Raw genomic sequence first — 17,591 nt, forward strand, 5'->3', positions numbered from 1 at the left:
CTGGGCTGTTTCAGAGAGGAGGAGGTTTTGTGTCATAGTCACAACTAACCTTCATTTCAGTTATTTTCCTGGGGTAACGTGTGATAGAGGATGGATAATTGGCAAGCTGAAGCAGTGAGCAATGTAGATCAGACCAAAAGAATGAATATACAGAAGAAATTCTGTCAAGACTCACTGAAGCATGTTAAACTGTAAGGGATAAATGAGGATAATAGTATCTTTCTTGGATTGTTGTAATATCTTCCTGCCTCAAATCTCCCTAAACATTTTTCGTACAGCTGACATATCAGTGGTCCTAAAGCACATATCTGATCATGTCTCTCCCTTATTCAATTAACTCTAATGGCTCCCTTCCTTTTCTAACTTTCCCTAAACAGAGAAAGAACAAGTGAATCCAGACTGTCCTACAAACAGGATTAGTCAGGGGTTCCAGGGAGAGGGAAGATGCAGTGAAATCAAGCTGGTTAGCCTTTACCTCAGGCGACTCCTTTTCCCGTTTGTTCTTTCCATGCAACTTTAGAAAGAGAAAACCATACCCCTCCAGGGGTAAAGCTAAAGGAATTACTAAAAAGTAGGTCATATTTAAAGGAAGGATCTGGGAAAGAGTAGTAACTCACACAAGAGTGGGAGCCAAAAGAGGGAGTAATTAGTTCTTTCCTACCTATCAGTTAAGCATCTTCTATGCATACATCCCATACATGCTAGAAGTATATACTACTGAGGATCTATTTGATCTCTGGCAGTTTTGATCCATTGCTCGATCATTGGTAAATCCATCTCTCTTCATGATTTTTCAAAGATCATCAATTGTGCATGCTTCTAACAAGTATCTTCAGCTTGCTCATTCTGTTAGCAAACTCTGTAACATGATTCTCAACATACTTATATCTGTATGTATTTCTGTCTTTGTATTCTCAGTGCCCAACACATAACTAACATTTAACAAATGGTTGGTGATTAGTTGATTGAGTTTGGCCACAGAGCAGCCTAGCTGGCAGCAGCCAGATGTAGAAGCTTATGAAGATAAGCTTCATGTGCCATAAATAAATGGTCCTCTTGCCTGTAATATACTCCTATCTCCCCTCTGCCAGGTCCAGCTGATGTCCTGGGAGTCTTTGCTGTCTATTCCAGCCCTCATTGGTCTTTCTTTCCTCTAATGTCTATAATGTTATAATCTGTACCATATAACTGAATACCCGCTGTCTTAAATTGTTGGCAGGTCTTTCACCTGCATTAGGTTTTGATTGTGTTTTTTTTAATTTAAAAAAATTTTTTTCAGCCAAAGTCAAGGTTTATTAGAACATCTGTCATACTGGGCAGACTCTTATGGACTCTGAACATCAGTGAGCTATTGGCCAGATTTTAAGAATCTGAGCGGTGGCTAGATTGCAAGAATCTAAGTTCCTGCATTAGTTTTTTGTCCCCTTCAACAAAGTTCCTTGAAACTAGTCACAGATAATTTTTTATACTTTTTCTATGAGTTCTATCTACTAGCATGTAGAGGGGTATGTGGCACAGTCTTATTAGTTGATTCATGTATTCCTTAATAGCAAAAGAGCCAGCTGCAAGTAAAATCAGGCTCTACACTATATAGCAGAAAGAGTTGTGGGCTTTCAGTTAGAAGATTTGGCTTTGAATCCCATCTGTCAGTTGAAATTGCACACTCACCTTGAGTAACTGGTGCCATGATGCACCTGGGGACAGTAGCTTCTTTTTTGAAATTCAAGATTAAGACATTCTGTCAGATGTCATGGAAGAAGACTATGGCAACTTTAGAAATCTCTTTCTCCAAGCTAGAAGTGTCTTGGACAGAGATTAATGTTAAATTAATAGAATCATTTCTAGCAGACTTGATCCTAAATCACAGAGTACATTATTAGTATTATTTTTTCTTCCATGTTAACTTCTCGCTGTGCATTCATTTCCCTTACAGCCTAATGAAGTAGATGACAAATTAATTTACATAGTGTTTTAAAACTTGTGTAATGGGATCTTGATAAATGCCCAGATCACCTAGGATGGAGTCAAGCATGTAGATATAGGTGCATGTACACCCATGTTGCCTCATTACAACCATATGAAATAGATCAGGTAGGTATTGAACTTTACAAATAAGGAAACTGAGGCTCAGAGAGGTTAAGAGATTTGTCCATAGTCACACAGCTAGTAAATGTCAGAGATGGGATCTGAAACTAGGTTTTCTTGACTCCAAGTCCAACATTGCAAACTTTATCACACTACCTATAGTGTAGGTATTATTATCCCAAACAAATATTAGATATTTGACAGATGAGGAGACTGAGACACAGAAAAGTTAAATGACTTGCTTAAAGTCAAACAGCTAGCTAATGTCATGATTCCCAGTTCAATGGTCTTTGAATTTACCAACACTACGTTTTCAAGGGCAGCCAGGTGATGCAGTAGATAGAATATTGAGCCTGGAGTCAGAAAGATTCATCTTCCTGAGTTCAAATCTGTCTTCAGACACTTACTACCTATGACCCTAGGTGAGTCGCTTAACTCTGTTTGCCTCAGTTGCCTTATCTTTAAAATGAGCTGGAGAAGGAAATGGAAAACCACTCCAGCATCTTTGCCAAGAAAATTCCAAATGGGGTCACAAAGAGTTGGACATGACTGAAAATGACTGAAGAAACATTTTCTCAAGGGTCACTGATCCTCCTGAATTCTTACCCTAACAATGTAGCGTCCATACTGTGGCCTCTTGGAATTGATGATGATTCCTATGGTGCAAGGAATAAGTATCAAAGCCAGTGAGATGGCAATTTGCGCATAGGGCACCTTGTCCTTGAGATCCCCTTCATAGATTCCTTTGGAGTAGATGTACAGCAGGAGCGGCATCAGGCCCAAGGCAAAGAAAGTGGAGCAGGTAGTCATCACAATGCTGGAACAGAAGGAGATGGAAGAGAACTGAAATTGGAACCTGGGGCGTGGCTGACCACACCAGCTGTGTCAGATTACTTCCTCCTCATTCCAATCTATGACAATCCCGGTAGCACCTCAGCCCTGCAGTATTTACCAGCTATACAGCAATCATCAAAACTTCTTGGTACTGGCTAAGAATAGGGATGTGGATCAGTGGAATAGGTTAAATGTGCAAGACACAGTAGTCAATGACAATAGTAATCTATTATTTGATAAACCCAAAGACCCTAGCTTCTGGGATAAGCACTCTTTGAAAAAAAACTGCTGGGAAAACTGGAAAAGAATATGGCAGAAACTAGGCATAGACCCAAATCTCACACCATATACCAAAATAAAGTCAAAATGGGTTCATGACTTAGATATAAAGGCTGATACCATAAGTAAACTGGGAGAACAAGGAACCTGTCAGATTTATGGAGAACAGAAGAATTCATGACCAAACAGGAAATAGAGAACATTATGAAAAGCAAAATGGATAATTTTGATTACATTAAATTGAAAAGTTTTTGCACAAACAAAGCCAATGCAACTAAGATTAGAAGGAAGGCAGAAAATTGGGAAAGAATTTTTACAACCAGTCTTTCTGATAAAGGCCTCATTTCTAAAATATATAGGGAATTAAGACAAATTTATAAGAACACAAGCTATTCCCCAATTGATAAATGGTCAAAGGATATGAACAGACAGTTCTCAGATGAAGAAATTAAAGCCATCTATAGTCATATGAAAAAATGCTCTAAATCGTTATTGATTAGAGAAATGCAAATCAAAACAACTCTGAGGTACCACATCACACCTATCAGATTGGCCAACATGACAAAACAGGAAAATGATAAATGTTGGAGAGGATGTGGGAAAATTGGAACACTAATACATTGTTGGTGGAGTTGTGAAATGATCCAACCATTTTGGAGAACAATTTGGAACTATGCCCAAAGGGCTATAAAAATGTGTATACCCTTTGATCCAGCAGTAGCACTTCTAGGACTATATCCCAAAGAGATCAAACAAATGGGGAAAGGACCCACATGTACAAAAATATTCATAGCAGCTCTTTTTGTGGTGGCAAAGAATTGGAAACTGAGAGGATGGCCATCAATTGGGGAATGGCTGAGCAAGTTGTGGTATATGAATGTAATGGAATACTATTGTGCTATAAGAAATGATGAACAGAAAAACCTGGAAAGACTTATATGGTCTGATACTGAGTGAAGTGAGCAGAACCAACAGGACTTTGTACACAATAACAGCCACATTATGCAATGACTAAGATTGTTAAACTGAACCATTCTCAGCATTGTGAGGATCTAAGACATCTCCAGAGGCCTAGGGATGGAAAATGCTGTCCACATCCAAAGAAAGAGCTATGGAAGTCGAATCGCTATCATGTATTTTTACCTTCTGTTGAGTTTTGTTCATCTTTCTGATGGTTCCTCCTAATGGTTTTCATTTGTACTTACAACTTCACTAATGTGAAAATATGTTTAATGGGTATTTAAATGTAAAACCTATATCAGATTGTGCACCGTCTTGGATGGGGGGAGGAAGGGGGAGAAGAATTTTCGACTCAAAAGCATATGGAAGTGATTGTTGATAAATCAAAATAAATTAATTTTAAAAATGGAAAAAAAATATTTAGCAGCTATAGAGAGAAAGGTTATTTAGAGAATCTTTTGATCCAGGGACGTTCAGTTCATTAGTGTCATGGAGAGTGTTAGGGCTCTGGTTTCTAACCTATGGAAGTGACCAGGGCCATTTTGTGCACTAGCAAAAAGCACTAGTTTAATAGTCAGAAGATCCAGGTTTGCATTCCATCTCTGCTCCTGTGTGATCTGGAATAAGTTTCTTAACATCTCTGGGCCTCGGTTTTCTAATATGTAAAATACGTAAGATGTTCCCTAAAGTCTCTTTCAGTTCAAAATCTATTGCACTCTTTTGGGAGTACTCTTTGGGAATGGTGTATGATCAAAAGCAAAACCATACTGTGAGCATTTCTATTCTGTCCTCTGGAAAACTCATCCAAATTCCAGAGCTCCCAGATCAAGGAGAAAGTGCTTCAAAGCATCCAAAAAGAAACAATTCAAATATTATGGTGCTACATGGATTACACAGGATTTGGTTGCTTCCATGTTAAAGAATCAGAGGGCTTGGAATATGATATTCAAGGAGGCGAAAGAGTTAGGATTACAACTGAGAATCACCTACCCAGAAAAATGGAATATAATCCTTCAGGGAAAAAATGGATATTTAATGAAATAAAGGACTTTCAAGCTTTCCTAATTAAAAGAACAGAGCTGAATAAAAAATTTTAATCTCCAAATACAAGACTCAAGGGAAACATAAAAAAGAAACAAGAAAGAGAAAACATAAGAAATTCAATAAGGTTAAACTTTATATTTCTATATTGCAAGATAATATTTGTAACTCTTAAGAACTTTATTGCTATAAGGGCAGTTAGAAGGAGTATTTGTAGACAGAGGGTATGAACACAAGGTGACTTTGATGAGATGAAACCTCTCAAAAAAATAAAGGGGCGAGAAAGAAGATTGCACTGGGAGAAGAAGGAAGGGGGAGATTGAAGAGGGTAAATTATCTCACATAAAAGAGGCATGAAACAACTGGGAAATAAGATATACAGGAAATGGAGTATAGAAATCTATCCTGCCCTATAGGAAAATTGAAGGGGAGGGGATAAGAGAAGGGGGTGGAGAGAGATAGAAAGGAGGGCAGATTAAGTGTATTCAGAATGCATGCCATTTTGGGGTGGGGGAAGGGATGAGATAGGGAGAAAATTTCAAACTCAAAATCTTGTGGAAGTGAATGTTGAAAGCTAAAAATAAATTAATTAACTTGATTTTGAAAAAAGAAAGAAAAGAGGCAAGAAAGAGCTATTATAATGGAGAGGAAGTTGGGTTGGGTGGTGGCAGGCAATGCTTAAACCTTATTATCATCAGAATTGGCTCAAAGAGGAAATAACATACACACTCAGTTGGATACAGAAATCTATCTTACTCTATAAGGAAGTAAAGGGTGATGAGGATAAGAAAAAGGGATGGGGGTGGGGGACTGATAGAAAAGAGGGCGGATAGGAGAAGGTGATGATCAGGAGTAAAACACTTGTGAGGAGGGACAGGGTCAGGGTAAGGGAGAGAGAGGAATAAACAAGGAGAAAATAGAATGGAGGGAAATACAAAGTTATTATAACTAAAAATGTGAATGCAGTGATCTCACCCATAAAACAGAAGCAGATAGCAAAATGGATTATGTTGTTTACAGCATGTAATATGTTGTTTACAAGAAACACATTTGAAGCACAGAGACACAGAGTAAAGATAAGGGTCTGGAACAGAACATACTATGCTTCAGCTGAAGCAAAAAAATCAGGGGTGATATGACCTCAGACAAAGCAAAAGTAAAAACAGATTTAATTAAAATAAATAAGGAAGGAAACTATATCTTGCTGAAAGGTACCATAGACAAACGAAGTAGTACCAATACTAAGTATATATACACCAAATGGTGTAGCAGCTAAATTTTTGAAGGAGAAACTGAAACTTTCCCCTCTCAGACCTAGATAAATCTAAAAAAATAAATAAATAAGAAAGAAGTTAAGGAGGTGAATAAAATTCTGGAAAAGTTAGCTGTGATAGAGCTCTGGAGAAAATGGAATAAGAATAGAAAAAAATACCTTAGGAGAGCAAATTAGGAGAGCACGGAATAGTTTTATCTATCAGATCTGTGGATACGGACCAAACAAAATATAGAGAGCATTATAAAATGTAAAATAGATAATTTTGATTACATAAAATTAAAGTTTTTGCACAAACAAAACCAATGCAATAAAATTAAAAAGAAAGCAGAAAACTGGGGGAAAATTGATAGAAAATATCTCTGATAAAGGCCTCATTTCTCAAATATATCTAAGTCAAATTTACAAAAATACAAATCATTATCCAGTTGATAAATAGTCAAACGATATGAACAGGTAGTTTTCAGATGAAGAAATTAAAACTACCTATAGTCATATGATAAAATGCTCTAAATCACTATTGATTAGAGAAATGCAAATCAGAATGACTCTGAGGTACCACATCACACCCATCAGATTGGCCAACATGACAAAACAGGAAAATGATGAATGTTGGAGAAGATATGGAAAAGTTGGAACACTAATGCATTGTTGGTGGAGATGTGAAATGATCCAATCATTTTGGAGAGCAATTTGGAACTATGTCCAAAGGGCTCTAAAAATGTCCATACCCTTTGATCCAGCAATAGCACTTCTAGGGCTGTATCCCAAAGGGATCATAAAAATGGGGAAAAGACCCACATATATAAAAATATTTATAGCAGCTCTTTCTATGGTGGCAAAGAATTGGAAATTGAGAGGATGCCCACCAATTGGGGAATGGCTGAACAAGTTGTGTTATATGAATGTAATGGAATACTATTGTGATATAAGAAATGATGAGCAAGGGGCAGCTAGGTGGAGCAGTGGATAGAGCACTGGCCCTGAAGTCAGGAGGACCTGAGTTCAAATCTAGCCTCAGACCAAACACTTGACACTTACTAGCTGTGTGACCCTGGGCAAGTCACTTAACCCCAATTGCCTAAAAAACAAAAAACAAAAAAACCCATGTAATTGGGGGGAAAAATAAAATGTTATTTTTTTTTAAAAGTACATAGAGAATAAATAGGGGTATTTAGATGGCACTGTGTATAGAACACCAGGCCTGGAGTCATGAAGACTTGAGCTCAAATCTGGCCTCAGATACTTACTAGCTGTATGACCTGGGCAAGTCACTTAGCCTTCTTTGCCTCAGTTTCTTCATCTGTAAAATGAGCTGGAGAAGGAAATGGCAAACCATTCCAGTATCTGAGTTAATTTACTCTTGTGTATTCATTTGTCTGTTCTAACCTTTATAACTTCTTTGATTTCTGCTTAATGATTACTTTGATAAGGAAGTTTACTAGCTACTCAAGATGGTTTTCATTTAACTGATGTTTGGTGGGAGGAAGCTAAGCTGGCCAAAGCAAGCTAAGTGTTACCCTCCCCTTGACAGAGATCAGGTGAAGTGCTCCTAGTATATACACATGCATACGCATAGTGTGCATGTATACACGCTGTTGTTTGTTCTTCCTTTTCAAAGAGGCTAGATTCAAACTCAAGTCTTCCTAAATCCAGCTTCAGCATTCTATTCACTGTGCTGCCTTTTGCCCTGAAGATAAAAGTTTTGTTGCATGACCCTATTGAGATATATATATAAACAAGCTTTGTTTTCTATAAGATTGTGTTCACTGAGACCAGAAGAAAAAGCTGAGGAGGAACCAGGAAGATTTGAGATAAGATAAAGCCAAGAACTTCTGACTGGAGGATGGTTGTTAAAACTTTGAAAGGGTTCACTTGGGAAGGTGTGTAAGTCACTTATCTTCTTCTCCTTTGCCTCAGAGAGGGTTTTTTGCTATAAGCAGAGAGCTTTGAGCTTCTCCTTATTCAATCCCTTAAGACACAAGTTCTCAGGTTTCTTTTATTAGTTTAAGATCAGCTTGGGCCTTTAGTTTAGTTTTTTCTAAAATTTGTTTTTGTTTTTTTTTAATGAGACTCAACTCAGGAAGTAAGGTCTAACTACTAATTCCACCGCTGGACCTACCATTGGATAACACCTCCTGGAACAAGAGAAAATTAGTTAATTATAGGAGATTTGGCTTAGATCTGATCAGGAGCAGAATAGGCTATTAATTATTAGTATAGAATAGAATTTTTTCACTGGAGATCTTTGAAAACAGCGGAGAGATGAATCCAGTTATGATGATCTGATGCTGAATTGACCAAGAACCCAAGAACCCAAAAAAGTATTGAGCACTTTGCTAGGAACTGTGAGGGATACAGAAAAAGTAAGACTATTTAGGGAGGGTGGAGTCAAGATGGAGTAGTAAAAGCAGTGACTTGCTTGAGCTCTCCCTCAAACTCCTCCAAATACCTGTAAAAAATGGCTCTAAACAAATTCTAGAGCAGCAGAACACACAAAAAGACAGAATGAAATAAATTTCCAGCCCAAGACAACCTGGATGGTTGATTGGAAAGGTCTATTGCGACAGGCTGGGAGAGGAGCACAGTACAGCATGGGCGCACAGGCAAAGATCAGGCCTTAGTGAACCTAGAGCAGTCCTCAGGGGATTGAATCATGGGAAGCTGTGGTGGTTTCCAGATTTCCTCAAGCCACAAACACCAAAGACAACTTAGAAGGTCAGTAGGAAAGGTCTGTTAGACCTTGGTGAGAGAAGAGCATGGTCTGGCCCCTGTCCCAGTGCAGCACCTGGGTGGGGTCTGCTTCCAGAGCTCTCAGCCCACAGACTGAGGGGGAGATCGAGTGGCTGACCAGAGAGGGATTGCAGGGATCTCTTTGCTGGCACTGAGCAGGGATTCTCTTGCTTTGCCCATGCTTGGATCTGGGTCATAGTCCTGGGTGGTGGTCCTGGGGTGAGGAGGAGTGCTGGTGTGGTGGAGCTTGTGGTGATGGTGGAGAGGGAATCATCCTCACAGTTACAGGGCAGAAAAGAGTGCTTGTGGTCACTCATAGACCACAGCCCAGGCCAGGAAAGGAGTAAACACCTTGCCTTTGATCCTACCACCTTGGAAGAAACTAAAAATTTACAGGTCCATAGAAGTATCTCTGAAAACAGCTGCACAAAACCTCCAAAGCTTGGGACAGTGCATTCTCCACACTGGAAGCAGACCCCTACCTTAACAAAGAGTTTAAAAGTCAAATAGTTGGCTGGGAACATGAGCAACAGCACAAAAAAGTCAGACCATAGGATCTTGCTTTGGTGACAAAAGATCAAAATGTACAATCAGAAGAAGGCAATAAAGTCAAAGCTCCTATATCCAAAACCTCCAGGAAAAATATGAATCAGTTCCAGGCCATGGAAGAACTCAAAAAGGATTTTGAGAGGCAAGTAAGAGAGGTAGAAGAAAAATTGGGAAGAGAAATGAGAATGACGCAAGAAACTAATGAAAAAAGAGTCAGTGGAGACACAAAAAATACTGAAGAAAATAACACCTTAAAAAATAGACTAACCCAAATGGCAAAAGAGTCCAAAAATCCAATGAGGAGAAGAATGCCCTAAAAAGCAGAATTGGCCAAATGGAAAAGGAAGTCCAAAAGCTTACTAAAGAAAGTGCTTCCTTAAAAATTAGAATGGAGTAAATGGAAGCTAATGACTTTATAAGAAATCAAGACATTGTAAATCAAAACCAAAAGAATGAAAAAATAGAAGACAATATGAAATACCTCATTGGAAAAACAATGGACCTGGAAAATAGATCCAAGAGAGAGAATTTAAAAATTATTGGACTACCTTGACAACTATGATCAAAAAAAGAGCCTAGACATCATCTTTCGAGAAATTATCAAGGAAAACTGCCCAGATATTCTAGAACCAGAGGGCAAAATAGAAATTGAAAGAATCCACTGATCACGTCCTGAAAGAGATCCCCAAAGGAAAACTCCTAGGAATATTGTAGCCAAATTCCAGAGTTCCCAGGTGAAGGAGAAAATATTGCAAGCAGCCAGAAAGAAACAATTCAAGTGTTGTGGAAACACAATCACGATAACACAGGATTTAGCAGCTTCTACATTAATGGATTGGAGGGCTTGGAATATGATATTCCAGAGGGCAAAGGAGATGGGTTTACAGCCAAGAATCACCTACCCAGCAAAACTGAGTATAATCCTTCAGGGAAAAAAATAGACATTCAGTGAAATAGGGGACTTTCAAACATTCTTGATGAAAAGATCAGAACTGAATAGAAAATTTGACTTTCAAATACAAGACTCAAGAGGACCATGAAGAAGTAAACAGGAAAGAGAAATCATAAGGGACTTATTAAGCTTAAACTGTTTACATTACTACATGGAAAGATAATATTTGTAACTCATGAGACCTTTGTCAGTATTAGGATAGTTGGAGGGAAAATATGTGTGTGTGTGTGTGTGTGTGTGTGTGTGTGTGTATATATGTATATATATATATATATATATATATATATATATATATATATATATATATATAGAGAGAGAGAGAGAGAGAGAGAGAGAGAGAGAGAGAGAGAGAGAGATAGACAGATGGATCGGGGGCACAAGGTGAGTTGAATATGAAGGGATGATATCTAAAAAATAAAATTAAGGGGTGAGAGAGGATTATACTGGGAGAAGGAGAAAGGGAAAGGTAGAATGGAGTAAATTATCTCAAATAAAACAGACAAGAAAAAGCTTTTACAGTGGACGGGGAAGGTGAGAGGGAATGAGTGAACTTATTCTCATCAGATTTGGCTTAAGAAGGGAATAACATACACACTCAATTGAGTATGGAAATCTACCTTACTCTACAGGAAAATATGGGGGAAAGGGATAAGAGGGAAGGATGATAGAAGAGAGGGCAGATTGGGGGAAAGGGTAATCAAAAACAAATACTTCTGAGGAGGGAGAGGGTCAAAAGAAAAAATAGAATAAAAGGGGGATGGGATAGGATGAAGGGAAATATACTTTGTTTTTCACAACATGACTACTATGGAAGCATTTTGCATGACTATACATGTATAACTTGTATTGAGTTATTTGCCATCTCAATGAGGATGGGTGGAGAGGGAGGAAGGGAGAGATTTTGGAAACCAAAGCTTTAAAAACAAATGTTAAAAATTGTTTTTATGTGCAACTGGGAAATAAGATATACAGATAATGCGGTATGGAAATCTATCCTGCCCTACAGGAAAATAGAAGGGGAAGAGGATAAGAGAAAGGGAATAATAGAAGGTAGGGCAGATTAGGGGAAGGGGTATTCAGACTGCATGCTGTCTTGGGGTGGGGGGAGGGGTGACATGGGGAGAAAATCTAGAATTCAAAATCTTGTGGGAGTGAATGTTGAAAACTAAAATAAATAAACAATAAAGACCATTTAGTACTTAACCAGAATACCCTCAGGAATGAAACAGAGAGCAACAGGACTAGATTACTGGAACTCACTAGCCCTACAGGAAAAACTGAGGAACCTTAACCCTGCTGAACCTCCCTGAATTGTGTGTTTACAGTTGCTCCTGCAGCATCCTAATTTTTGGACAGACTAATTCAAAAGATCTCCGATGACTGAATTGCTTTGGGCACCCATGCACACATGCACACACACACACACACACACACACACACACACACACACACACATATTTGAGGGGGTGATGGTGGTGGTGGTGGTGGAGGAGGAGAAGAATTGGGTATTTGTCTCTGGGTAATTTGAGATTCTATTAAAAAGAATCTTTCATGATTTCCCTGGACTGGTTGAAGCTGATGGGGTTGAAAAGAAGCTAGAACCAGTTTGTCTCTTAAATCTCTGGATCTAGGAAAGAACTCTAGAGCTGGTATGATAGTCATGGATTTCCCAATTTGACTATGAGTCAAATCTTCATCCTCTCAGGACAGTCTTGGGACCTTCACTAGAGCTACCTCAGGTGTCAGAGACGGGTATTCCCAGACTAACCTTTTCCCATCATCTTAGTGTTTAAGCCAAAGGACATCTTTTAATTCCTACCTAGGGTTAACAGTTGATACCGAGCACTTGATACCCTTCCCACTCCAGTAACACACCTTGACCAGATGGACCTCCCCAGCTTTCCACAGCACATTTTAACCCAACTTTAATCTTTTTGTTTTCACTGAATCGTGATGTCATTGCTGGGGGTCTTTTCAATACCAGGCTGCTCTGTTCTCATTCTATGCTACCTCTATCTTACCTGAGATTCATGTCTCCCTTTAACGCCAAACTGAAGATGTTGGATAGGGTCCCACCTGGGGAGCAGCCACATACCAATATGGCTAGGGCCTCAATATTGTTCAACCGGAAGATCTTGCCCAGAGCAAAGGCTGTGAGTGGCATCACCCCATACTGAGAGACCAAAGCAATGGCAATCCCTTTGGGCTTCCAGAAGTGAGCTTTCATCTTGCTGAACTCCAAAGTACACCCTAGGGAGATCATGACAATGAAGAGCATGAATACCAAGATGATACTGAGAGCCAAGTCAGTGGGACGCTTGCCAAAATTGGGTGGTAGAGTGAAGTTGAGAGAAGAAGAAGTATTGCTGGCACTCAGGCCCCAAATATTGTCCCCCATCTTCTTGCAGTTTCCTCTGGGACTGCTGTGGATGATGTGGATGTGGTTAACCGTCCTCTTTCACACCTTCTCTCCCCTCGGTTCTCTATGGTGCCTTTTAGAACTTTAGTACAAAATACAACTTTGGGTAAATAGAACGAATGATGCAATTGCAGGTTTCTTTGGCAGCTGCCTGTGGAGAGAGAACACAGAGCCATACCTGTGCCATTCCTCTCTTTTCTCCTCTGCCCAATTTTCCACCTTTCTATATCTCCCTATAAAATCCAGATATTTTCACCTCTCTTTTTCTGCCTTCACTAATTATAATCACAGGATAAGACCACCAAAAGGTGGTCCAGCTCATGTTCTATACCTCCATCTCCCAAACATCTTTCTAAAACCCATCAATCAGTGAGAATTATTGAATTTTACCTTATTTCTAGAATGTAGTCAGTGATTTTCAGGGGTCCATAGGAGAGAATGGGTGCAAAGAGTACAGTTTGCACATTCCTCTGCTTCTTTAGGGGTCTGCCAGGATTTCAGAGCAACTATATTCTATACTGCCTGAGACTGAGAATCTCTTCTCCTGTTTCAAGAAGAGTTGAGCCTAGACTTATGGCCAGCCCCTGCTGCTTTCTGTAGGGGATTTTATGCCTGGAAAGTGTGGTAGCTGAGCCCCATACTACTAACCTTGGCCATGCCTTCCTGGAAAATTCAATTGAGAAAGGGCAGGGCCATCGTTCCTGGGGTTTCTTTACCCCTAATGAGCACCCTAGCCTGTCCAATTGCCCTGCAAACTTATTTAAAGCAGTTATGTGGTGAAGATGATAGAGCACTGGGCCTAGAGTTGGGGAGGCCTGAGTTCAAATCCAGCTTCAGATACTAGCCATGTGACCTGAGGAAGTCACTTAACCTGTTTGCCTTAGTAACCTCATTTGTAAAATGGGGATAATAATAGTACCCAGGTTGTTGTGAGGATTGAATGAGATAATTGTAAAGCCCTTAGCATAGTGCCTGTTACATAGTAAGCACTACACAAATGGTAGCTATTATTATTACTGATATTTAGAAAAGAAGTATGTGGAAGCTTTTCCATCCTCACTTTTCTTGGCTTTGCCCAGTGCACTTGGCTTATACGTCAGAGTGGAAGGACAGAGGAAAGTGATAGATGGATTAGGAGGGACCGTGAGTGCCTTCTCAGACCAGTATGTGAATGTAATATCCCCTTACTCTAAGTGCTCTTTTACCAGATGCTCAGAGCAATGAGACTTTGGGCTGGGGAGCAAGAACGGAAGTGACATATGTGTGGTAGAGAGGTACTTGTGCTGAATGTCAGAGGGGGAGGGATGTCATAACAGTGGTAGCACCATTCTTCCTGGGGTGACCTTAGAAGTCCACTAACCTTGCTTTGGTGCAGGAGATCAGGTACTAGCCCTGGAGTTAGGAGAAGGTAAGTTCAAATATGGCCTCAGGTGCATACCAGCTGTGTGACCCTGGGCAAGTCACTGAACCCTGTTTGCCTCAGTTTCCTCATCTGTAAAATGAGCTGGAGAAGGAAATGGCAACCCACTCCAGTATCTTTCCCAAGGAAACCCCAAAATGGGGTCACAAATAGTCCGATATGACTGAAACAACGGAACAACAACATCATATTGCTTTCTTGTGGACTGGCTTTGGTTGAATGAGTCGGAGATCACGATGAGATAGTCAAGTCTACCATCATCACCTACCATGGAAATTTCAGTCTTCTACCGTGTCTGCTTGGATCCTAAGTCCATCCATGCCCTGTGCATGAGTACCAGCATCAAAAATACCTCTAGAATTTCTGCCTCTTTATCTAGTGAATTAAGACTCAAGTGAGCAGCAGTCCTTGCTCACTTGGTAAAGAACAGCATCAGGGAATTAAACAAATTCCAACCGTGTATTTCCTGGAACACCTTGTTCAATCCTATCGTCTGCAGGGATTATTGCAGAAGGCTTTTAGCCCCTGGTAGACGTTGATTTATCATGCATTGTTACTGAGCATTATATTATTTTATTTTTATTTATCAGTTCTAGGATGAGAATAAATTTTACGTACAATATCTAAATATGTTTGATAGGTATGCCAGTCACGTTATTGTAAATACTGACATTCCACCATAATACAAGGTTACAAGAGAGGGAGTGTTTCACAGATGGGTGGTGGCTCATGGCTAAATGGTGATTGGTTAGATCCACAAGTCAATGTACATTTTGGCAATGAGTTGAGACTGCTCATGAGAGAGAGAGGTGGATCTGAGGGAACAGAAGGTCAATGATTCTTTGCTAACCACAGAGAACACAATACTTACTCAACATTTCCACCAAGCAAGCATGTAAAGAGTTATCAGTAAATGGCTAAATAAATAACTTATTTAGACAATGTGGAAACTGAAAGACTATATCCTGTATCAGGAAGGTCATGTATCCTATATCCTAAAAGACTAAAACTATATCCTACCTCTCTTTCTATGATATTCTTATCACTCTCCAACAGAAAATGTTATATTAGCTGTTTTATTTTCTCTTTAAATTTTATTTTATTTATTCTGAACTTAACAAATACCAAATAAAATGAGCATTTCCATCACTGGAAGGTTCAATGAAAAACTGGATGAAAGACGTGATCCTTGTGATTGGACCAAGATCTACCAGGATTCTTCCCCTACTAACCCCTCCCCCCAACATGGATTAGACTAATTTGAGCTATCCCCCATATTTAATTGGCCCAGAACTGCATCACCCTTGATGCAGCTTCCTAGGAGCCTTTGGAAGCATTAACATGACTTTCTGGTCATTTAAGTCCCATTCATGTAGAGTCAAAGCCCTTCATACATGGCAATCTCATCTTGAAGTTACACAGGTCACCACACTCTGCTCTGCTGACCAGACACATTTCCTTAAGAAGACAAAGGGGACCTTCTACTTATAAGTGCTACTGTCCTTGTTGCATATGCTTTCTACGATAAGGCTAAATAAACCTCTTTTTACTAACTGTTGAATGACCTATAACGAGTGCCTCATTTTGTCCCAACATCAAATGTGAAATAATGAAGTAGGAGCCTGAGTCAGGCCCACCTTTAACAATCCCCAGGAAAGGAGATTCTTGCATCAGGCAAGAGGTTGGAAAAAATTAGCCCTAGAGCTCCACTCAGCACCAAAATCCTGGGTTAGCCTTTATGGAATCCTTTCTGGGGGCTTATCTTTCCTCTTCTCTCCACCATGACAACTGAAGTCTGAGGACTCCATGAACCAGAGCATTATAGGAGGAGAGTTTTATTTGGAGAAATCTCTGGAATTCTGAATTGACAGTCATGGATCAGACTATTGATCTCTGGCCAAAAAAAAAAAAATGTGCTTTCCTTTTCCTTTTTTTTTTTTGTTTCCTTGAATGGAAAGTCCACATTTGTTTTGGCTCATCTCATTTTGGTATGGGACTTTGAATGCTTTTGTCATGTGTTTATGTGGCAAATATGTTCCTAACAATACAGGCCAATGACTCCATTTGTGAACAGTTGGATTCACCAGGTTCCATTGTTCTGGAGCATTTCCACTTTATGTGGTTTGCCAAGGTCTAATTGTATTCTTCTTAATTATGTTGTTTATAAGTTCTAAAATTTCATTGTTTTAAGTAGAAATAGATCTATCGAGCAAGTTAGAACAAAATAAAATAAACTGGTACCATTTAGAGGTTCTTTTGCAAATGTTTTCTATCTAACATATGAACATGATTTCTTAATAGCTATTTGCCTTCCCAATAACTATGTTGGGTTTTTCTATCCAGGATTAAAATCTTTTGCCTATTATCAACCCAGCTTGAAAAGGACCCTTCTGGTGCAAAGTATAGCTATAACTACGTGTTACTTCAGTACCTCATTTTCAGGTACTGATATTTCTCTTCCTTAGCACAAAATTGATTCATCTAGCTATTTAGAGCATTTCAAAAAGTAAAAATTCTTTTCCAATGTATTCTAGCATGCATGTGATTTCTTATTAGCTATCTAGCTTCCAAATAATAACATTGGATTTCTCCTTCCAGTTTGCCAGTATTTTTGCTTTTTTCACAAGTTCAGCATCAGCAGGAATTTTCCAATGTGACTTGGTATACTCTTAATGTATGCTTGCATTCTACTTAAATATGTGATTTCCCTAATAATGTAATGTCCTCTCTGAGCTCATTTACCCAACTCATACTGGTTCCGGGAAGTGGAACTCCAGGGACTACTAATACTTTCAGAGTTCTAGGGGTACCATCACAATGTGGTGGTCATCCTCCTAATGCTGGCTCATAAGCTCCCCATCAATATGCTTCCTTAACAATTAGCCAGTAGACTGCTGTTCTTTACTCAAGAGGAATAGCAAGAACAGTAATTACAAAATATGTTTCTTAACGCCAGAGGCACACTTTTCCCCCACCCCACCTTGTAACAAGTATGCATATGTTTCTTTGTATCACCAGCATTTAGCATAGTGCATGACACATAGTA

At 39.2% G+C, this 17,591-nt stretch overlaps 1 protein-coding gene across 1 annotated transcript in view; it reads right to left on the reverse strand.

Moving 5' to 3' along the window:
* Positions 1-13,203, reverse strand: part of SLC10A1 (solute carrier family 10 member 1) — a 31,928-nt gene extending 18,725 nt beyond the window's left edge. Inside the window, exons 1-2 of the mRNA XM_021004836.2 lie at positions 12,728-13,203; positions 2,692-2,902 (exon numbers count right to left, since the gene is read on the reverse strand). Coding sequence (XP_020860495.1) covers positions 2,692-2,902; positions 12,728-13,104 — 588 coding nt within the window. The 5' untranslated portion in view covers positions 13,105-13,203. The remainder of the gene's footprint in view (positions 1-2,691; positions 2,903-12,727) is intronic.
* Positions 13,204-17,591: the final 4,388 nt, after the last annotated feature.

Source organism: Phascolarctos cinereus, unplaced genomic scaffold, assembly GCF_003287225.1.
Source record: "Phascolarctos cinereus isolate Bilbo 61053 unplaced genomic scaffold, phaCin_HiC Scaffold_3;HRSCAF=262, whole genome shotgun sequence".
In the NCBI taxonomy this organism is placed as follows: Eukaryota; Metazoa; Chordata; class Mammalia; order Diprotodontia; family Phascolarctidae; genus Phascolarctos; species Phascolarctos cinereus.